The 24,467-nt window shown below is 40.4% G+C and overlaps 1 protein-coding gene across 2 annotated transcripts in view; it reads left to right on the forward strand.

The window, feature by feature from the left end:
• The first annotated feature begins 537 nt into the window (after positions 1 to 537).
• The window catches only part of TRPC6 (transient receptor potential cation channel subfamily C member 6), a 97,477-nt gene continuing 73,547 nt past the window's right edge, over positions 538 to 24,467 (forward strand). For both annotated transcript variants that reach the window (XM_085216318.1, XM_085216319.1), the window contains exon 1: positions 538 to 905. In XM_085216318.1, coding sequence (XP_085072444.1) covers positions 763 to 905 — 143 coding nt within the window. In that variant the 5' untranslated portion in view covers positions 538 to 762. The remainder of the gene's footprint in view (positions 906 to 24,467) is intronic.

The raw sequence follows: 24,467 nt of genomic DNA on the forward strand, positions 1-24,467 counted from the left end.
CTTCCACCAAATTAGGGGAAGGTGCGTGCTCTCGAGCAGTACAGGGTTGTGTGATACCCAAATACAGATAGCAATAGTTGTGAGATCAGAACACTGCCAGAAACGAAGGAAAAGTTTTATTTGAATACACTCATTTTAACTAAGTGTTATAAACATTACTGAACGAAATAGTAAGCTTATTATGTTTGATAACTAAAAGGTGCCTATAGATCAAATGTTATTTCTTCACTACCTTTTTTTAGAAAATTTTGTTTAGTATATTTCAGCTCTTACAATTTTTATTAGTAAAATCAGAACATCAAAACGACACAACTGAAAGAGGGTAAAGACAAGTGGCATGATACAGCAGAACTCTCTCCCTTTTCCTTTCTTTCCCTTTCTTTTCCCCTTTCTCTCATTTTCCCTTTTCTTCCTTTCTCCTTTTCCTTTCTTTCCCCTTTCTTCCTCTCCCCTTTTCCTTCCTTTTCCCTTTTCTTCTCTCTTTTCCTCCCTCAGGAGCCGACCGTCTCCCGCTCCCCCCCACTTCCCGCCCCCTCCCCTCGGGCCGCCTGACGCGCAGCAAACTTTCCGTCCCCCGCGCCGCCTCCCGGGGCAGCGGTTGACATAGTAACCCCTCGCCGGGCTCGGCGGGGCCCTCCGTACCGCCCGCCCTCCGCCGGGGGACGCGGAGCCGTGAGGAGCGGGAAGGGCGGCGGGGTGGAGCCCGTGAGCGCTGAGGGAGTCGCCGGGAGCCCGCGGCCCCGGGCACAGCCGCGGGACACCATGAGCCAAACGCAGCCCTACGGCCCGCGGAACGGCGGCTCCCCCGCGGCCGGCGCCCGGCGGAACAACAGCCAGGACTACCTGCTGCTGGACGCCGAGCCGAGCGAGGAGAGCGCGCTGCCGCCCTGCGCCTTCTACCCCATGTGAGTGCCGGGGGTCGCGGCTGGGGGAGCGGGACCGCCGCTGAGCCGAGCGGGCTGCGATCGCGCCGCCCCGGTTCGCAATTAGCGCTGCCTGGTGGGGCTGATACACCGCGGAAGTGTTAACTTCTGGGATCGGTGCTCCCGCATCGCGGCCGCGTTCGCGAAGCCCTCATCATCTCCTTGGTGTGTGTTGTCCCGGTCGTTCAGCCCCGTGGGATGGGGTTTCCTAAGTTTTGCTGGGTACCTTATCTCGTGTGAAGTAAGGTGCACGAGCATACGCAGTGAGGACTAAATGGAACATAAATAACGAAGGTTTCGGCAACGGCAGCTGTTAAAATCCAGGTCAGCTGGCATTCAGCGTTCTGAGCCGCTCCGGTTCCGTGCTGTCCGGTGCCGCTGTGCCCGGCACCGTGGGGTTAACAAAAAACGATTGTGACTGTTCTTCGCTGTGCTGCTCCAAGTGTCTCTAAATCTGTGTGGTCATTAGCTATAATAGCCTACGTTACTGTACAGTGGGCTTAAATGCCATATCAAAATATATGAAAGCAGCTAGCTAATAAGTGGTTTCCTGAGAAAAATCTAATGGTGATTTTGATCATGGGTAAATTAGTACAGGGTCTGACTAGATGGACTTCAGCTCTGAACTAATGTGACGATCATTGTGTTCTTTGGCTACGTACTCATTCAGAATGGTTGTACAGCAGGACACATCTTTGGCAGGGTCTGCTGTGATATGACAACTGGAAATGGTTCCAAACTAAAAGAGGGGAGATTTAGACAGAATTTAAGGGGAAAAGTGTTTTATGATAAGGGTAGTGAAGCACTGGGATGGGTTGCCCACAGATGTGGTGGACGTCCCATCCCTGGAGATGCTGAAGGACAGGAAGCAACCTGATCTAACTGTAGGTGTCTCTGTTCATTGCAGGGGACTTGGACTAAATGACCTTTAAAGGTCCCTTCCAGCTCAAATGATTCTGTGATTCTGCAGTGCTATGATTCTATGTTTCCACGATCTTGCTTAAATGTTTTAAATAGAGTCTTAAAACAAGATCTGCAAGAGCTGTGGGCTGCAAGCATTTTCACTTTGTCAGTATCAACCCATGCCAGCAGCTCTTGGTCCAGCACGCAAGTGTGGAGATCACCTCATCTCTGAATGTCTTTGAGGGAAGCCTACGTCCTAATCAAGTTGCTTTGTAGAGCTTCAGTAGCACTAAATGCATGCATCTGTCTCAGGTTATGTCATGTCAAGGTCTCAGTGATTGACTGTGCTTTGCAGGTGGGTTTCGGACCCTGGTGTTTCTATCTCTTGGAAGTGTTTCCATCAGTCTTTAAGACCAAACAGATGCTACCTTATCTAAGGGTGGATATAACTTTGAGGAATGTGCCTCTTTCAAATTCATATGTAATTGTTACCAAGAAGAATCCTTGAGGGAACCTTGATGTTGCTGTGCTTGTTTTTCAGTTGCATAGTAAGCATGGGGAAGCTGTCATTTGTGGGCTTCTCATCTTCTAAGAAGACACTTAGGGCAGCTGTAGACAGTGTCTGCACAGGACCACAGGACCAAGGAGGACTTCTTAGGCTGGAAGGGATGAATACAATGAGTATGGGCTTCTGTAGGACATAGCAATTACTAAGTGTAGGTTCAGAATTTTATACTGCGTAAAGTAACCACCTGTACTGAGTTGGACTTGATGATCCTTGTAGGTCCCTTTCAACTTCAGATATTCTAAGTTTTTTCTATGCCGTTTTTTTTTCTTTTCTTTTTTTCTTTTCTTCCCCCTCCCCCCCTCCTCTATCATGATTAAATACTTCTTGCATATCTCTGTCTTGAGCCAGAACCAGAACCAATTATTTTTACCAGTGGCCTTCACATAGCTGAGAACAAGATCAGATAGACTGTGTTTAGGATGTATGATTTATAACCTTTGTAGTCTGCATGTGATAAGAATACTTCTCTTTTCTTCCTTTTTTTGCTTCATTTTTCAAATGACTGGTATTTCATGATGTTGTTATGGTAAAGTATATTATATGAACCCTACCTTGTATCCATAGGGTCGTGAATGTACTACCAATGAAAAGACTGTATTACGCAGACAGATAGGGTATGTAAAATCAGTGCTTCACTTGCTGTGAGTTTAACTGGGCTCAATGTGCATATCTTATTAAGTCTGTCCATACATAGGCAATTGGTGTTTATTCTTTAGCTACTTCTCCAGACCTGTGGTGGCCTAGGAACAGATCATGCTGTGAGGTGCCAGATTTTTCTGTGAAAATGCTTGTAGGAATCTTTGGTGGTCATTGGGTTAGGTTTAGTGGAGTCTGTCCATTAAGACAGAGCTGTATGTCACCTGAACGTGGATATTATGTCTACGCTTAAATGTGAGCACATGAAAATAACCCTTCAGATTACATCAGCTGGCGTTTTAAAATGTTTTAACTAAAGCTGCTTGCATTTCACTTCCATTATTTCTTGGATATTTTTCTTAAACTAACTGGAAAATGATGGGCATCATTTGCACATGTAAAAATGCCCAAGGAACAGCTTGTATGATGGTGATTAATGCAGAACAGGAATGCAGAATACAGCTGAGGTCCAGAAGATCTGCAGTGTGCTTCCTCTCCATTGTTATGAGAGGGTAACACGTAATGGTATAACATGGCATGATGTGGCTTCCACTTAAACTGTGGGCTGATACCAAGGAGGAATTTCCTGAATGGTCATTTAGTATTTATGCTGACTTTACTGCATGTGTTGTTTCTAGAATGTGTTTTTCATGCATCTCTTTGACACTGCCTTGAATACTGTGGTTTCTGGATTTTAAATTAATATTTTAAGAGAACTATTTCTTGTATGTGCAGCTAAAGCCCTAATCCATCAACTACTACTACTTTAGTTCAGTGATGTTACTCCTGAGCCTTCATATACAGTCCTTTTGTAAAAGGAACTGACTGTTTAATAAAACACAAGCTTGTCCTTTTTTGTTGTTTGTGAAGATTTTTTAGATGGTTCATTAATTTTAAAATTGTGTAGTTATATTAAAATAGGAATAATTGCCTGTGATCAACCTGATTAGCATGGTGGTGTGTCAGTGAGTTCAACAGCATAGATTTATTGTTTTTGTTTACATTTAGATTGAGAAAGTATAAATACTTTCATGTATTCGTGTGGATGTATACTTAAATACTTAATAATAAATGATTATTAATGTAATACTTAATCACTAAATTGAATGTAAATTGGAAAAATACTTGAAATACTGACCTGTCACTGTTAACTGACTCTGTGAGTAGTAAGAGACCTGACAGAATTACATATTTGAGGCTTTCTTTGAGTTTCTGTACTTTTACATAACATCATAGGTCGTATTGAATGAATAGGGATCATCACCATTCTTTCCAAAGAACAGCTTTACCATGTCTGGATTAGCTACTACTTTCCTGTGTAGAAGACTTCAGCAAGAGGCTCTAGTGGGAATTCGTGCTCAAATATCATGCTTTTTAGAACCTTGCTAGGAAATACACTTCTCAAGCAATTTGCAGAATGGTTTCCAAAATATGAGGTTACTTTCTTAGAAATGTAATGATTGTGTATTAAAAATGTTATGTAAGGAAACACTCTTTCCATCTAGTTATTGAATCTGGTCTCCAATTGTTGAAAGATGCATTACCACAAGTAAGTCAGAAGATCACCTGCTGAAGTACAAAAATGTGCATAAATTCTCCCTCTTTTGCAAATAGTTCATGGGTAGAAAACCCAGTTTTGTACTTGAAAAGATGATGGAAAGTGCATTTTCAGGTTTTAGCCCAAATCTGAGCTCTGATATGCAGCGGAATTTGAAAGTTGACAGTATTTGTGTCAACTTTCCTTCTGGAAACATGGTATTGAAGAATAAATTGCTGGCATACAGAGGTAGTCAGAATGCACTTATGCACTCAGACATCTGATTGTATTACTTATTTACATTTTGAAATATTTTGTGTTGTGAAAAGAAATATATTTTTTCATACATGTGAAGAAGGACGATTAGGCATTAAAATATTGGTTGTAAATTAAACTAGGCACACAAATTATTGAATGAAAGTAGGAAAGAAAAAGATTCTGATATTCATAACTGCCTTGAGGTGCAGATTATTTCTCAGCTTCTGTGGTTTTAAAATCAAATGTTTCTTGACATTATTAAGGCCAATGTATGCTTTAAACCACTTCCTTTGTTAAATAATACACTACATAATTTCTTTTCTGCCTGCAATATGAGGATTTCTGCTATTGACATAGCATCATTTTGTCTGCAGCCTCAACTCTCTTACTTGAAATGACCTGTAAAATTATCTTCTAGACTCTTTGTTAGACATAATCTCTTTGGGGAGCAGTGTGCAGTGTGGCAGCTGCATTTCAGAACTAGTCTCTTTGCTGAGATCCTACATCCCCTCAAAATCTCTTTCGATAGTTTCATTGGCAATATGAAGATAGGGATCTGTTGATAGTGGGTAATGCTGTAGCTTACCATGCAGCTTAATCCATAAAGCGAACAAAGCTGGCCAGGGATGGGGAACAGGTTGGTTGTCTTCAAAATTCTCTCTTCGAGTACGTCCCTAGAGCACACTCTGTATTCCATAGATGGAGGTTTCTCATGGGGTTGTTCTATGCTTTCAAGCTGCCAGAAATACAGTAAGCTTATGCTGAAACTGGTGCAAGGCCTGAAAATTGCTTCTCAAAGGTGAGCTGAGGCACGTGTTCATTTTTTTGGTGAAGACTTAAGTGATTTGTTGGGTTTAGTTGCTAGGCACTTGCATATTCGTGGCGTGTGATCACTGATGTAGCACTTCCATCAACTGCAGTGGCAGAGCAATGACCTGTGACAAGACTTTTTCGTCAGTTTCACATGAGCTGTGGTAATATTTCTGCAGGCCAATTTGATGAGTAAGATCACCAATCTCTGGTGTGTGCACCTTTCTTCAGCAATGTAAAAGCAAAAGAACTACTGTTGGATCTGTATAAGTGTTGTATAACTTCATTCCTACCATGCCCTGTAACCAAGGCCATTTCCTGGGGTTCTGTTAGTAGAAGTCCTTTGTGGGTCTCGACCCTTGTGGATCTTGCTGGGTAGTTGCCCACAAATCTGCGACAGTTCAGTGTATTCCTGTGAATCATCAACTCCTCTGATCCAAATCAGATTGTAAATAAATGAATAAATAATTCATGAATCAAGCAACTTGCATTTCAGTGAGATCTAACTGCATTTATTGGACTCTGAATCCAAGAGCATTTAGAAAGCTGTAGCCTCACAGCAACCCTAGAGCTACAGACCCAGCACTCATTGAACTCTTCTGTGAACATCAGAAACCTTTCACAGACTTTCTGAGGTCTGTTTTTGGCTTCTTTGGTGAGGAGTCTAGGAACTTTATGATCCATGGATTGGATGCTTTGTCCCTGGAAACACTAAAGGTCAGGCTGAATGGGACTCCGAGCACCTGACTGACCTGTTTGGAGCAGGATGCTGTTGTTGTATGGCAGATCCACACATGCAATTATTTCTGCCTTGCTCGAGTGCTTAAATGATGGGTTTATGGCAGTGCTGCTTGCTGGCTCATATCATGGTGATGATGTAATGCCTAATGGTGATGACTGTTAGAAAAATAGCATTTTGTAGCTGAAATTTGCTATATCAAGTAGTGCTATTGTGAGGTATCTACCACAAGTACAGACGGGAGATAAACTTGAAACAAAGAACAAAATACTTGAACTAAACACCTTGCTTGTGATAAGCTGAAATTAATTTTAGGAAAGAACACTGTTAGTTCATAATAATCTCTGTTGTTTTGGTTTTACAGTACATTATTAGTCCCTGTTCATTGCAGGGGAGTTGGGCTAGATGATCTTTAAAGGCCCCTTCCCGTCAAACAATTCTATGATTCTCTGATACTCATCAGAAAGAAAAAGGTAGGTATGTGGGTCACTATGATGAAGTTACTGAAAAAGTGATAGTTACCTCCCCATGGGGCCTAATTTTATGAAATTGGAAACTCTACATTTCATCCATTTAATTCATTTCCCTCCAAGTCACTCATTGGATTTATGTGAGGAAGGTGGAGTAGTGGTAAAAGAGCACGTATGATGTGTACAACACACTTTCATTGCTAGTACTAGTAACAAGTGTTCTCTTTGTGTAACATCCTCCAGCAGCATTTGCCACTGCAGGAACTGGGGTTGTAGAAGCTAGCTCCTGCAAATGATCAGTATCCCCAAGTACCTGTGAATTTGCATGGTGAATCTACCTCATCAAGCCAAGTTTAGATGTTTGAGCTCAGCAAACATGGGCAAAAGAAAATTTTGGCAGTTAAAGTATATTCATTTCTATGGTTTCTTACATTAAACTGATGCAGTATGTGGCAGTGACTTAGCAAAGGGCTGGAATTTGAAAGTGCATAACATTAGATTTGTATACATGTTTGCATGCATACAGACATACTTGTGAGTGTAGACATGCACATGACATCTGCTCAACAGGAGGCTTAAAGCATTTGGCTTGATAAGATACATTTAAATGGTAGTTTTGATACTGAAATGTGAATAAAAAACTTAGTGATAATTAAATTGCATTCAGTGTTCTCTGGGATAGATTTAAGGTTTTATCTTGCAGTAGAATAATTATTTGCTAAGCAGTGACAATTTAAATTCACAGTCAAATTATTTTTAGCAAAATAGAAGTCGTGGAATATGATGTAAAGATAACTAAAGCAAATTGGGGTTTATTTTCTGTATCCATTTCTCCACAACTACACTTTTTTGTATCATTTTCAAAAAGTGACAGCACAGCTTTATTGTCTCACCAATGTGATCTGTGTAAATAGGCATTTGTCAATATTAAAAAAAAAATAAGCTTTTTGAGTTGTGAGGTTGGGTACAAAACCCACAAGCAAGTGGAACAAAAATGAAGCTGCATACACATCAAGAATTCTCATCTTGGGTGCATTCTCCAAATTCTGGGGGGAGAGGTGGGGGTGGGGCTGGTGTAGGTGACTTGCTTTCTGCAGCACAGTAACTTCATTTTGGTAAAGAAATAAAAAATCAACTAATTTGAACAAAGCAACAGTGTTGTGGATGTGGATTTGCAGAGTGAAACCTTTCTTGTAGGTGGCCTGCTTTCTTTTAATGTTTGGGGATTGTAGTCATGAAATACAAGTGACAAATAGTAATAATAATAGTAGTTGTGAATCAGTGAGATATCTGTGATACGATGATGTGAGATGTGATATCTACCTCTTTGTTCAAACATTCCTTCAGTCATGTCATTAGTCATAGCACTGTTAACATCAACACATAATTAATGAAATTAATTAAACCAAAACCAACCTGAGCCTGTCCGTAGCCAGCTAAGAAGAATGTGACCTGATTTATTCTTTTTTGCCCTTTGAAATTGTTACAGTTTTGATGTCAATATTTGCTTTAGTGAAAAAATTAAAGAACTGAAGTTTTTTAATTATTTGCTATGTTGGACTTTCCTGTGCAGGTGGAAGGAAGGATGATGAGCCAAAGGATAATGCTGTATGCAAATTGCATGGAAAAAAGACCAACAAAACAGAATACAGATTGCAAAGTTTAATGGTGCAGCATTGTTAGTTTTGAAGAATATTCAGTCTGGGAAATTATTGTGAAACTCGTCTGCTGCTTTGGTACTAAATTTTGAATAAAGCAGTGCCCCTCTTAAAAATGACATCAAATATTGTATTCATTTAGGCCTTGATCTCACTGAAAGTAGTGGGAGTTTTGCTGGGTAGCCCAAATGTTTAACAGGCTCATGTTGAGGATCAGCTGCTAGAACAGATTTACATTATTCTATAACCTCTGAGCTGCATGGGAGACTTTCTGATCAGGCTTTGGTCAATCACTGCTGTAAGGGCAAACTTATGCTGTTGAGCCTGTTGAGTGTTCCTTTGAAAAAGAGGATCCTTGCTTTACCCATGGTCATGCAAGCAGACTTCAACTCACAGCTGAGAGCAAGGAGGCATTAAAAAGGCTGCTAGCAGCCACATCTTGAATCCTCTTTAATTTTTTTTAAATTTTATTTCATATTGTGGTCAGCTTAACTAGCAAGTAGGCATGTGCCCAACTGGCTGATAGTCTGGACTGCAGAGCTCATCTGTTGCCTCTCATCTCCTTTTGGTGCTAATTCAGATGGATGCTCAGTGGCTCTGATGGCTGATTTCCTCTAGGCCCATGCTGGGTTTCACCACATTCTGGCTATTATAACAGACTGCCTTTCAGAATGGAAGATTCTCACATCTTTAAGAAGAGATTTATGTTCTTCTGTAAGATTTTTGTTTGTGGCATACATATTGCACATGTTCTATACGTGAATTTTCTCTCCTTTTTTAGAACAGGTAGCTGATCAGATTGCTCAGCTTTGTTAGACCTACACTCTGTACACGTCTTCTGCCTGCCAAGTGGTAGCAACTCATTGCTTGGCACTTCTTGTAAGGCTGCCTTAGCCTGTTACAGACATAGGGCATGCAGTCCAGCTGTCAGCCTGCCAAACACTGGGTACTTGGCAGCTGGGAGAGATTCTTAGGACAACAGCATTTTAAATCATGACCTGTGTCAATTATTAACACTTCTGCAGCACCCATCCTATTGCAGGATCAAGTAAGAGTAGCAATAGCTATGTGTCCATGTGAATGAGGTTGTAGAGCCTCCTTCTCTGGAAATGTTCAAGACCCATCTGGATACTTTCCTACATGACCTGCTGTGGGGAAGGGACCTATGCCTATAAGTCCATGCCTCTGTGTGATTCTGTGAAACCAGACAATAATTTTAACAGAGGTGCAGTCTGTAGAAGGATGCTTTGGAACCTGGCATCACAAAGCTCAGGAAGTCTGTGCTGCTGAGACTCTGCAAAATCTTTCCTCTGCTCATCACTGGGTGGGAAGGTGCCCTGCCTTCTGGTTCCCCCTGAGCCCTTCACACCTCTGATTTTGCAGTGGGGAAGGTACCTGATTGTCTGACCTCTTAGCATCTGTCCCATGTGTAGCAATATAAGCAGCAAGAGCAGTTCTAACTCCCAAACCCTACCAGGTACAGAACCTAATGCCAATCATAAACCCAGTGTGTTTTTTTTTCCTAACCATTTGCAGTAGTGCTTCATTATTCATGTGCCAATATTTATTGTCAAATTCCATGAATTTCTAGTCATGTTAGTGATTTATATAGGATCAGATCCATTGTTCTTTTCATGCTGATAATTGTTTCCGAAAACACAATGAACCTTGTTCACAATGGAAGTTGTTCTTAACCAGATGTTTTTTATGTTCAAGGACTACAAACAAATTTTCCCTTCCAGTTAGCAATGCAAAGTTGATTTTCTGTATTAGTTTACTTCTGCTCTCTGATCTTTGTTTTTATGCATTAATTCCTTAAGCTAATTTAAAATTGCTTTCAGTATTTTCTTAAGTTTATTAATGAAATGTCGTAAGTACCTTGACTTTGTTGTCGGTCATCTGTACTTGTGAGGTTGGTTGGAGCTGAAGACACACATGAGTTGAAGATACATTTCTATTTTCCTGCTAGATTTATTGATTGATAGTTAATTGCAATAAACCTAATATTAACCAAATGTATTAAATAGAAAAAGATTTTGAAATTGTAATTTAAAGCTTGTGGAAATTTTATGACGGGCACAATGAGGGACATAATATTTTTGTAAGTTTGCATAAAAATCTAGTGTACTCGTTGCACTTATTTAAAGGGAAATCCAGTGCACCAAGAACTCCTGAGCCTCTTTTAGCTCTGAAATGAAGGGCAAATATGTACGTTCATGGATGGTGATGAGGTGCTGGCACAGGCTGCCCAGAGAAGCTGTGGATGCCTCATCCCCAGAGGTGTTAAAGCTCAGGTTGGAAGGGGGGCCCCTGGCAGTCTGACCTGGTAGGTGGCAGCCTTTCCCATGGCAGGCGGGTGGTAACGAGATAATCTTTGAGGTCTGTTCCAACCCAAGCCATTCAGTGATTCTGTGATCTCCTAATGGCATGCCCACTTCCTTTCTTTTGCATTCTTCTGAATGCCTTTGGCTCTGGATTTGTCATGACAGGAGCACATAGGCTAGGACGTGCTCAGAGGGTTCTAGCTCTATATAGGACCAACATGTACCAGGGAGGTGAAATTAAATCAATTCTAGTGCAGCAGGACATTTGAAGATACTTGCAGTAAAACTTTTAAAATTTCCACTGAGACATTTAAGTCCTGCTCTGACTAAGTTATCTGACAGATCAAATGTGAAAAGCATGCTGCTGGTTGGCAGCAATTACTCTTCCTCCTCCTTTTCTTCCATCTCTTAGAACAAAATTTCCTATTAATTTATCAAAACTGCTTGGGAAGGCTGCCGTCTTCTTAGCTTTCTCAAGTGAACTTTGGAGTCTTATTCTCCCCTTGCAATGTACTATTTAATTTTCCTTTCTGTCTCTGCATGTAGAAACCTGAATTAAAGAATGCAGTGACCATTAACAAAAATTGCATGTAAGATTGTGGTAATGATAATGAGAGTTAGTATAACTTCATTTTTAGGTAGTGGAGATGGGATGAAATTTTCCCTAATATTTTATTTGGCCTCACTTCAGTATTCTCACATCAGAATCTTAAAAAACTGCACAACATCAAAGCCATTGGGAAATTTGACCACAGCCCATGTTACTGCTTTGAGTCACAGGAAGGCCAGCAAAGCTCTGAGGATCTGCAACAGTCTCTGACTGCCCAGGATAGATGAAGGAAATATAGCAAGATGGAAGAAGGAAGAATAGGAAGTGTCTTGGACTGGCATCTCATATATGAGTTCCTGGACTGGGAGAGAAATGTAAGTATCTGAAGGAAAGGTCTATATTACATAAAACATTTTGGAGAGAGCTACTAACAAAAGAAACTGCAATAACTGAGCCAGGATCTGCGGACAAAAGTTGGGGTCTCAGAATGAACACTCCTTGCTGTACAAAGCAGTAGAAGTGAATGTTTATGCTTTTCTTCAGAAAAGAATTTTAGAGGATTAGGTCAGAAAGTTACATAATCCATTAGCAGCGTATGATAGGGTAGATAAACAGAAATAAATGTGACAGTGAAATTTTGGCACTGCTTTGTATGATAAAATAATAATGCTCTTATCTAACAGGTTGATATATAAAATATATGCTGGGATTTCTTACCCCGCAGGCACTTCCAGCCTAAAATCAGCAACAGAGTTGAAAAGGAGGGCTTGAGGGGAAGGGAAGCTGAAAAAAGAATCTGTACAAAGATTAAAGGGACAGCAAGGCTAATGACTCTGGTCTTACAGAACTGTCTAAGGGTCTTTAATGGCCTGAGGTTTCTATGTTATTGATTTTTGTATCGCATTAGAAAAACAGCAGAAATCTCCATGTCTGTCAGTGGGAGCACTTGATAATACCTTATAGGGACATTAACCAGGTTCAGCTTCTGTAAAATGACCTGCCTGCAGGAATTGATGGGGAAATCATTGGTGCAGAGATGGCTGCACTATTGTGTGTATGTGCCTGTTGTTGGACTTGGCTCCTACCACTGGTATGCAAACCTCAGTACATCCAGAGGGTTGGAAGTTGCACGGATGTACATGCAGAAGAGGAGGGTTCACCAATAGGAAATATGGTGCAGTGCTTATCTGGATTTTGTTCTTATTGAAGCTTGAAGAGAATGTGGGAGGGCTGGTGCATGTGCAGGTATTGCCGCAAGGACAACATATGTGCATATATGAAGGTGCAGGACCTTACAAGCACTCGTGGTGCTAGTAATGTGGGAACAAATTCTGATTGCTTTGTGTTCCTGAGCTTTACCTCTCTTGGAAGCAGATTTCATGAGTTTTGAAATTCTAGATTAGTTTCTAATATTGCATACTGTGGATCAAACATAACATAATTAACAGAAATTCCACACTAATCTATGGTTTGTTTTCAAATCCTACATCAGTTAGTAACAATGTCAGGAACACTAGCATTTCATTTTCTTTTGATTTATACACAGAGTTTGGGTTGGAATGTGGAAATCCTGCTGGTACCTCCTTTCATCTCTGTGGCAGTCTTTGATATTTTCTTTTAGTTTAAGACTGCTGCTTGGGTGACAGAAAGGCAGCAGATGTAGGAGAGGCTGAGGAGTTTGTCTGAGACTAAGCAGCCAGCTTCATCGTGTGAGCTCCTCCCACACTGCATGGAAGAGATAGGCCCTTCCAGAGGATGGCTCCTTAGATCTGTGCCAGGATGGGGTGAATCACACTGGTGGCTAAAGTGTTGTAGAATGATTGTTGATGAATGGAGCATCTGTAAGTCACAATGTGCAGATGTATTGCTGCTGACTTGATGAGTTTTGTATGCCTGTGTGGAGGCATTGTTCTTGGTTTCTGATATCTCTGAATGTGCATTTTATCCCCCTTTTGTATGCTTTGTAGTGTAGCTCAGGGATGATAAGTTAAATATGGAATATGATGTAGATTTCAGAAATGATAAGTAAATCGTATGTAGTGAAAAACTGCACATAATGCTTTGACTGAGGTTAAACTGACATAAATGTATATGGACGGATTTTCTTGTTCTTGCCTACTGAACTATAGAACATTTAGACTGACTTATTTTTGGAGGGAGAAGTGAGAATTACAAGGGATATTTTTCATATTAATTGCCTGCACTTCATTAGAGAACAGAAGTGGGAAGAACAGATACTAATAGCTTTATCCTTTCAGAAAAGTAATTTTGCCTATAATCTTAAATTCAAATATGAGCCAAGCAATTAAGAGCATGACCTTTCATTTTCATTAGTTAAACTTCCAATATACAAAAGTCTTTAATGTGATGGATTTTTAGAACACAACAACATATTCAGTCAACATCACAGAAGATTTTGCAGAATTTCACCTGACTCTCCCATTGGTCAGCATGAATGGAGTAGAAATGGTAGTAGTGATATAACTGTCTCAGAATAGAATTTCTTACAATTACGGCCGTTTACCAACATTCTGTGATGTCAGATCACGTTCTCCCTTCTGAATTATACTCATGGCTCACTGACATCACCTTTATTTAATTTAATGCTTCTGTAGTCAGTGTGCAGCCTAGCACAGGGTAAATTTGGGAATGTTCCTCAGCTGAAATGAGGATTTTTCTCTGCCATTTTTTTAGATGGTAAAATAGAAACTATATAGAATTCATATAATGTGACAGGAACATTGACTGAGAAAAAAATTAAAATCTGAATTTTCAATATCACGGTGACCTGAAAATTCATCCAAAATTATTGTCCTCCATCCAGAAACAATTTACATGAGTAGATTTTTTTCTAATTCAAGTGGCTTGTGGCTGCCCTGGGAATTTAAGGAAGGTCGCTGCCACGCTGCCCACTGTAGACCATAGGAAAGCATGCTATTTTATCCTCAAGGCTGAAAGGCACCTGAGATAAATGTCTCTCTTACAGACATGAAGGCAGTTTTAGGAAGACAGAATTGCATGAGAGATGCAGCAGCAAATTATATTTTTTGGTTGAGAAGTAACTTCTAAATATTTATACCTTTTGGAGGAGAATAATTCTTTTTTAAATATATCAGTATTATACTGGGAGAGGGGAAATATTGTCCCAGGTAGGAATTTCTGGCCAGACAGCCCTGGGACAGCAGCGCAATGTGTCTGGCTGCCTTTCCTTGTAAGAAAAATGGTGCAAGATTTGGAGCTCAAAATATACCTGAACATTCAGGTGTATCCTTCATCTTGAATGCTCGGGCTGGCTCAGCAGCAGGCCGCTGCCTCCTGAGCTGTAAGGGGCATAGCAGCGACTTACTCTGAGGTGTGCTGTGGAGTGTCTGGATCTGGTCCTGAGTATGTATTGCTCTACTGTATTTGTTGCGACTTTATCGGTATAATATGTCCCACTCATTTAGTAAGCATGTTTCTTTCTCTACCAATCCTAGGGCGTGTTCATATGTGGCTGTAGTAACAGTCTTTAGCCTGAGTACAGGCAGTGGACTAGTAATAGAATATATTCAGTGGAACACCTTGCAGTATTTTCAGTAATGGGATGATACAGTTTAGCAGTATAATTGACCAGACTTTGCCCTTGGGAATGATTTGTTACCTTCCCAGCTGTGGAGTAGTTTTAACTTGTGTTAGAAGGTTTGATTTTCTATTTTTATTTTTTTTAAAACTTGTGAATGTAAGTATAGAATGCTGTAATTTAATCGTATGGGAAATTGGAACTTAGAGGTGCCACTAAAGTTCTGAATAGGTTAGAGTGATTCCATTTGGCACAACCTGGAAATCTCTTTACAGCCTTGGCTGAAGAGTCAGATTATGCCTTGCTAAATAACCCCTGACCTCAAGACTGGGACACAAGATGGAAGGGAACAAGAAAGCATTTACTGCTCTGTCTGTTACTAGAAATTATCAGTTATGAGAATATAAGAGGAAGTTAACATCAGAGCACCAAATTATGACAACTAATTACCTTACCAAAAAAAAAAAAAAAAAAAAAGGATGCAAAAAAAAATGATGCAATTTGAAGGAATATAGAAAATGAGGGATATAGAAAATAAGAAAAGTGACTTTTATTACAACCTGTTTACAATCATCAGTTAACATCATTCTAAAAATTCAAAGTAAATTTCAGAATGAAACAAAGCCAGCTGAGCGGATGCATCTTTTCACCATGGAACTTTAGTTTGCCCAGGTACTTACCTTTGCACAGTGGAGAATGTGGACGGGGGAAGTATTTACATGATATTTCCTGTGCACAGCATCTAGATAAGTGATATATTGACTAGGCTTCTTTCACATTCAGTAGATAACTTCTACAAGGGAGTGACTCACTATCCTCAACTCTTCTACACTAACTGTTACACTAGAGAGTAGGCTTACCACTTGCAAGAGGATCATGGGAAGAAAAAACTTTAGGTAAACAAAATTGCAAGTAAAGCACTGCGAATTCTTGTGGTTTTTTTGTTTTTTTTTTTTTCCTCTCTCATTTGGGATTATGATCTTGTGGAATTGGCAAAACCGAAAAAAATAATCATTTTTCCAGTACAGAATATGTATGAATTCTTGTTTTCCATTTTTCCAGATTCTGTGTAAAAGTGAAAGCTAAATAAGTCTGGGATTTCTATTCACTTGAGAATTTATTATTTTCATATTTGTTTTCATACTAGAGTAATTATAAAGTTAAAAATTCCCTTTTTTCTCCCCCAAAATACTCCAGAAAAATCTCTTCTCAGAAATGTTCACCATTTATTCTTTGATCAGATTGTTTCAATATGTCTGAAATAAAAATATTTGGTTTTGCTTTGTTGAAGGCACCTGCAAATCATGAGTGAGTCAATTCAATATTAATTGCTTTGGTTTCTTCCCCCATAGCAGATTGTAGATGTTTCAGCTCTCCTGTAGCACATGTGTGGCGTGTCTCCCAGGGCATACGACGGAATTCAGAGCATATCTGTGATTGTGTATGGCGAGGGTTCCCTGGGAAGACCAGCCCCTGTGAGATGGTGGTGGCTGAGGCTATGGTTTGATCTCCTTTCATCATTAAAATGCAGTCAAATGCCCTGTGAAAAATGCCACTTTAATTCTCATTTCTGTTGGATTAGTTTTACCCTAACAAATATCTGTCCGTGCCAAAAAACTGATGTCTTAGAGTCTTAGTTCTGCTACTATATGTGGAATTTCATGTATGAAATGAATGATTCAAACTTTTATCCTGGTTTGAATAATCAAATTCTCTGCATGTCCATGTTAAGTGATCAAGGTTAATGTTTCTATGTACCTAAAAGGTTTTAATTATATTATGATTGTTGTGTAGGGTATGTTGCAAAAATAGAAATAGAAATTCTCTTGATGAAGTAGGCAAGAAATATGTGGGTATTTGCTGTTGTGCTACAGTGGTAGTTCTCCAAAACCTGTGTGTTAATGAGTCAATTCAAATAAATGCCTCTCTAGGACATTTATTATATATACTTTTTTTCAGCTTAGAGAATTATTCAGTGGTAGGGTGCATGATTGGAGTGTCCAAGACTGAGTTGCAGGACCTGTTTCAACTCAGGCAGAACAGAAATTTCAATCCAGTGGTGAATGAGTTGCCTCAGCAGAAGCTTCTTTAAATTTTACAGATCTTGAGAAAATATTCAGCTGTTATGAAGTTACAGTAACTGTTAAACGTATCAATTTATACCATTTATATCTCAAATTAGGTTTCCTTATCACACTTCAGGTCTGAGATGGGCAAACAACCTTCCCACACTGGAATTTCTTGCATGACTTGCTTCCAATTCTGTGTTAGGATAGCAAGTAAATTCTCTACATGTAGAAGGGAACAGTAAACATGATTATTATTTCCTTTCTATTAAAGTTGTTTTTTTTAATAGCAGTAATTACAATGATTATAAGTAAATCAAAGACATTGCCTTTTTTCCCCACATTTTTTGCCTTTTATGTAAGCATGCATTGAAATGGTCAACATTTCATGGTAAATCTTTATCCTGAAGCTATACTATACTGTTTACATAGTAGAATTATCTCTCTCTCTCTCTCTCTTTTTTTTTTTTAATATGAAATGTTTCTTCAACCTACTTTGCAGCAGATAAGGGGTAACATTTACAGAAACAACTGTTCTATCCTTGTTTTCATGGAACTCAGTTTCCTACTATTTATCTATTTTTGTTTTTCTCCTGGGTAACACCAATCTGTTCTTTCCGTTGGATGTCACTTTGTTTTTTAAATACATACTGCCTCACTTCTTACTTCAATTAACTACACATCATATTTGCATAATAAAAATGAGTACTTCCTGGCACACATGCAGTGAAGCGCTCATTCAGTTCATCACTTTATTTTCTCTAATACCTTCATCGGTACTGTAAGTGGAAATACAGCGTTCACTGTAGCCAACATAATGTCATGGATGGAGACTAAAGCACTGCATGCCTCGCTCATAAGAGGAAGGCAGAAAGATATTTATTGATGTAAAATAGATATAATATTGCAATTTGAACATGATGACAAGATTTGAAATGGTCAGATATCCTTGACTATTTGCTACACAGAGGGTGGGGAATGCATAATGAATCCAAGATCAAATCTTAGCAAAGTCAGTATAGCTTAAAATAATAAATCACTTGTCAGCATTCTGTCAGTAAGGAGTCATCACGTGAATCCAAGTGAGTCTCTTTGCAGGTGTTAATTAACTCCTAGAGGTGTCCCTACTCAAGGAGAGATTCTAGTGTGCAGCCAACTGTGTGCAAGAAGGACTTGCAAAGGGGTTCTTAGGCAGCTTACTTTTTATAAAGATGATTGACTCACAGTCGTACAACTTAGTTTGGATCTATTGAACTAGGTGTCATCAGTTCTCTGAGCACCCAGTTTGAGAAAATCTGGTGATCATTAACTGTCTTCCATGAAACCTGTATTGTTATCAGTCTCAAGGACAAGGTCTTTTGCACCTCACTGTATGTACTAGGTCTTGGGCATAGTGACCAGTCTGGGTGGGGGGGACAAGGAGTGCACTGTCACACATGTCTGTAATTCATACTTTGCCATGTGATTTTGTTTTATTGTCAGTTCTGTGCTGTAGAATATGAGGATTATTATACCATGGACCCTAACTTTTATGCATACTTTCCTTAAAATATGTCCAGACTGGGCAAAGCAATAAAAAGATGCTAACAGCTGAAATTAATAGTTTTTCAAAAATAAGATGAAAGTATCTGATTTAGTTTGCTTACCTTTTGCAGCCTGTCTCTGACCAAGGAAGGAGGACAGGAAGGCGCAAGTAAAAATACTGGACTTGTCATGTTTTTCCTCTCATGGGCTTCTCTTATTAGAGCATTTTATTTAGTCTTAGCATCCTTTTTGTAATTCTCTCTAGCTTTTCCCTTGGAAATAGTTTTTCTGGTTCTTTGACCTTTTTGCTGATATCATACCCCATTGCCTGGGACTACACAACTCTGTTTAAAGAAATGGTGAAAATTTGCTCTGATTCATGCCAGAAGTAGTTCACACTGTTAGGAGACAGGGAAAAGGAAAACGAGACAACCTTATGAGGTAGGTCTGAATTCTGTGCCTGATCTTCCCATGCACTTACTTAGCTGTGCAACAGTTGGGTTTAGACACATTCAAAAACTGGAATGAACTCATTAAATTGTACTCTGTGATGTATGTTTATTTTTCTTTCATTTATAAATATATATAAACTCATATTTGCATACATACTCAAAGGCATTCCCATTCCCTTCCCTCCCCCTGTTCTGAAAATGCATGGAATAAGTGGAATTAAAAGGAGTTACTCATTTTCATTAAGCAACAAAGGCAGTGAAAGCTCAGCAGACCTCTTGGCATCACCAGCCAGTGCTTGAGTTATTCTGTTAACATGGCGTCATTTCCCTTCTTATCTGCCATAGAAGTCTGGGTCTAGATTTTGGCTACTTTTACGTAGGTGTGGACAGTGGGATAAGAATCGGGAGCTGCTTTTCCCTCCCTGCCACATAGTCTAATTAAGGAGAATTAGAGATTTTGAGTGTTACAGCATTTGCTATGGTACAGCTAAGTGCCATGCTCCAGCATCTGGAAAACAATTGCAAACATAAACAGAGTAGTTGAGTCAAAGTATGGTGTTTTCAAGCAGAGCTGAATACACAAATATTTACTGCTTCAGCTTATGTCCACTATCTGGAAAGGAAAGAAGACCTTCTAGCATTGCTAGCCAGGCAAAGGAAGGGATTGTCCTATTGCTCTGTGCTGTTGCAGCCTCACCTTGAGCACTGTGTGCAAGTTTGGTCTCACAGTATAAGTACATAAAGCTATCAGCATCCAAAGGAAGGCTACAAAGATGCTGAAGAGTCTAGTGGACCAGGTGTGTGAGGAATGGATGAGGTCCCTTGGTTTGTTCAGCCTAGAGGAGTGTGAGGGGAGGCTTCATGGCTGCCTGCAGCTCCTCACAGGGATGAGGTTGACAACTGAAGTATAAGGGGTGCAGCATGTGAAATTTTTAAGACAAATATACTGAACATGGACCTACGGTAATGAAGATGCAATCCAGCAGAATGCTACAAAATCCAGTCTGACAAAAGCAACAGTATGTTTAATAACATAAATGTTAAAAACAGAGAGTGCCACAGTTGGCCATCTGTCTTGGCTGTTTTTTGCCTTGTCCCAGGTGCTAGCCAGAGGAGACAGGAACCCTGAGCTGGAAAGCAGACCAGCAGGGAGGCAGCTTCTGCCTCTTTTTTTGTACAGGGGTTCATTACAGACAAAATATAGCTTCATGCATGACTAGAAAAACGTGAAAGGATTGTTAGTAATTTAAAAACATGAGAGTATTACAATATACTTTTTTTGAAACAGTGATCTGAGGTTTAAGACAGCTATTCAATTCAGAAAACACTTGAGGCAGTGATTTAGTCTTAAGTGTTTTAATGGAGCTAAATTGTATTCTTAAGTGAAAACCACAAAGCTCTTATACTCAACATGCTTAAAATACAGATGAAGAAATGAAAATAATCCATTCTGGTATTTTAATAATTTTATGCTCCTGCAAATACATCTTTTTCCTAGTTTCACACCTAAGTGAAAAAAACATGAATGGTAGATCCTGCTTGACAAATTTGATTTGGTTCTATGAAAGGTGACCCGCTTAGTGGATGAAGGTAAGGCTGTTGAGGTGGTCTACCTGGACTTCAGTAAAGCCTTTGACACTGTCCCCCACAACATTCTCATGGGGAAGCTGGCTGCCCATGGTTTGGATGGGCATGTGCTGTGCTGGGTGAAACACTGGCTGGATGGCTGGGCCCAAAGAGTTGTGGTCAGTGGAATTAAATCCAGTTGGCTGCTGGTCATGAGCAGTGTCCCCCAGGGCTTGGCTGGGGCCACTTCTATTTAACATCTTTATTAATAATCTTGATGAGGGGATTGAGTGCATCCTCAGTTATTTTGCAGATGACACCAAGCTGGGAAAGAGTGTTGATCTACCTGAGGGCAGAAAGGCACTACAGAGGGACTTGGATAGACTGGATCAATGGGCCAAGGCAAACTGTATGAGTTTCAATAGGGCCAAGTGACAGGTCCAGCATTTCAGTCACAACAATCCCAGGCAACTCTACAGGCTTAGGGAGGAGTGGCGGGAAAGCTGCCTGATGGAAAGGGACCTTGGTGTACTGATAGACAATTGGCTGAATATGAGCCAGCAGTGTGCCCAGGTGGCTGAGAAGGCCAATGGCATCCTGGCTTGTATCAGGAATGGTGTGGTGAGCAGGACTAGAGAAGTCATCCTGCCCCCTGTACTTGGAACTGGTGAAGCCTCACCCCGAGTACTGTGTTCAGTTTTGGGCACCTCAGTACAGAAAGGACATTGAGGTGCTGGAGCAGGTCCAAAGTAGGGCAACAAGGCTTGTGAAGGGCTTTGAGAATGTGCCCTATGAGGAGAGACTGAAGGAACTGGGGCTGTTTAGTCTGGGGAAGAGGAGGCTGAGGGGAGACATTATTGCTCTCTTCCAGTGTCTGAAAGCTGCTTACAGTAAGAACAGGGCTGGTCTCTTCTCACTGGTGACAGGTGATAGGACGAGGGGAAATGGCCTCAAGTTGCACCAGGGTAAGTTTAGATTGTATATCAGGAAAAACTTCTTTACAAAAAGGGTTGTTAAGCACTGGAATAGGCTCCCCAGGGAGGTGGTTGAGTCACCATATGTTTAAAACCTGAATGTCTTTAAAAACTGTTTGGATGTGGTGCTCAGAGACATGATTTAGTAGAGGGTTGTTAATTAGGGTAGTATGGTTAGGTTGTGGTTGTACTTGATGATGTTTAAGGTCTTTTCCAACCTGAACAATTCTATGATTCTATGATTCTAAATGATATTTTTATTGAAGACTGTAAAGAAAAAAGATTTTAAATGTATTGAAATAACTGTGCTTTCATTTTCCTAGTGTGTATTTTACTTTATGTTCCTGACCATGATTCTGGCATTGTGTACTTTTAAGTTATTTAATTAAACTGATATTGAATTGTGCTTTTTCTTTTATAGCCTGTTAAATGGGGAAGCAACTTTTTTTTTTCCCCAGCATTTATTTGAATATTAATCAATCATTCATCTAAATTTATAATAATGAGTTAGAGATTTCCAGACTTAAAAGGTTCCAATATTTAACATCAGTGAACAGTATTCACATGATAGAAGAATGAATAGACAAGTTGATATTATACATACATATATGGAAACAACTTGTTAGTATGTGTACATTTTATAAAGCATGTTTTAGTGCTTTAAAACATTTATCAGTTTTTCAGATGTAAATAGGTTTACTAATGCGTATGAGTTAATTCGAAGTAATAAGTTGATCTCTCGACAGACTGAAAAATGATTTGGTATATAGCTGAGTGATAGGGCTTCATCTGCTAAGATGATTCTATAGACTACAAGGTGTTAGAATGAGAAATAATTTAACACTGATGCTTTATTAGAGTCATGGCATCACAGAAACATCAAGATGATCATTTCCAGTCACCAACCTGCCCTCCCAAGGCCCAACACTAAACTATTTCCCTTAGTTTGATGTCCACATATCACTTAAATACCTCCAATGAAGATGAGTCCACTTCTCTGGACAGCCCCTTCCACTGCTTGACAGCACTCTTCATGAAGAAATATAAACCTGTCATGGTCCAGTTTGAGACTGTTTCCTTGTGTCCTATAACTTGACACCTGATTAAAGAGACTGAAACCACTGATCCTAAGAGGTCTCCCCTCAGCCTCCTTTTCTCTAGACTAAACAAACCCTATTCCCTCAGTCGTTCCTCATAAGTCATGTTTTCTAGTCCCTTCACCAGTTTCGTTGCTTTTCTTCCACGTACTCAAGCAGCTCGGCATCATTGCGTGTAGACAAGATGATGAAGTGTCTGCTGCCTGAACTTCCTTGCCTGCCTTCTGTAAGAACAGGTGAATTCAGGAACACTAGCGTTGTAATTCTATAGCTTTCCTAATGTAAATCTGAACCTTGTGTTTTAGGTTATTGAGAACTAAGGTTCAACTTAACTATCTAGCATCTCTCTGGTTTATTTAGTGCAGATGAGCTAGATTTGAGTATTTGTGTACTTACATAATATTTATTTTCTGATAATAAAGCAGATACGTTTTCTACATTTCCCCAGATATTTACCAATTATCTTCTCATTATGTAGGCTGAAAATTGGAGTAAATTTCTGATTACCAGGGCTGCTCTTCTGTTTTTCTGGATTAAACTCCTTTTCTTTTCTTTTTCTTTTCTTTTCTTTTCTTTTTCTTTTTCTTTTCTTTTCTTTTCTTTTCTTTTCTTTTCTTTTCTTTTCTTTTCTTTTCTTTTCTTTTTTCTTTTCTTTTCTTTTCTTTTCTTTTCTTTCTTTTCTTTCTTTCTTTTCTTTCTTCTCTTCTCTTCTCTCTCTCTCTCTCTTCCTCTCCTCTCTCTCTCTCTCTCTCTTCTCTCTCTCTCCTCTCCTCTCCTCTCCTCTCCTCCTCTCTCTCTCCTCTCCTCTCCTCTCCTCTCCTCTCCTCTCCTCTCCTCTCTCCTCTCTCCTCCCTCTCCCTCCCTCTCCTCTCCTCTCCTCTCCCTCCTCCCTCCCTCCTCCTCTCCTCTCCTCTCCTCTCCTCTCCTCTCCTCTCCTCTCCTCTCCCCTCCTCCCTCCCTCCCTCCTCCTCTCCTCTCCTCTCCTCTCCTCTCCTCTCTCTCCTCTCCTCCCCTCCTCCTCCTCTCCTCCTCTCCTCTCCTCCTCCCCTCTCCTCTCCCTCCCCTCTCCTCTCCTCCCCTCTCTCCTCCTCTCCTCTCCTCTCCTCTCCTCTCCTCCTCCTCTCCTCTCCTCTCCTCTCCTCTCCTCTCTCCTCTCCTCTCCTCTCCTCTCCTCTCCTCTCCTCTCCTCTCCTCTCCTCTCCTCTCCTCTTTCTTGTATGTATGTGGATTCTGGAGGTTCAAGGTTTTAATTTGATTTGAGAATCTTAAATAATATCCTCAGTTTTTATTCTTGGCATTGAGGTGTGGTGGAATCAGTACAGGTTAAGGGCTTACCTGTTGGAAAGGAACTTTGAAATATATCTTGTTATCACACAGAAGCACAGAATCACAGAAGCACAGAATCACAGAATGGCCAGGGTTGGAAGGGACCTCAAGGATCATGAACCTCCAACACCCCTGCCACATGCAGGGCCACCAACCTCCACATTTAATACTAGACCAGGCTGTCCTGGGCCCCATCCAACCTGGCCTTGAACACCTCCAGGGGCGGGGCATCCACAGCCTCTCTGGGCAGCTGTTCCAGCACCTCACCACTCTCATAGTAAAGAACTTCCCCCTGACATCCAACCTAAATCTCCCCTCCCTCAACTTAAAACCATTTCCCCTTGTCCTGCAGTTATAAACCGTTTCAAAGAGTTGATTCCCCTCCTGTGGGTAGGCTCCCTTTAGGTATAGAAAGGCTGCAGTGAGGTCACCCCGCAGCCTTCTTTTCTCCAGGCTGAACAAGCCCAGCTCCCTCAGCCTGTCTTCGTAGGGGATGTGCTCCAGTCCCCTGATCATCTTTGTAGCTC

This window comes from Meleagris gallopavo, chromosome 1, assembly GCF_905368555.1.
Source record: "Meleagris gallopavo chromosome 1, MGAL_WU_HG_1.1, whole genome shotgun sequence".
In the NCBI taxonomy this organism is placed as follows: domain Eukaryota; kingdom Metazoa; phylum Chordata; class Aves; order Galliformes; family Phasianidae; genus Meleagris; species Meleagris gallopavo.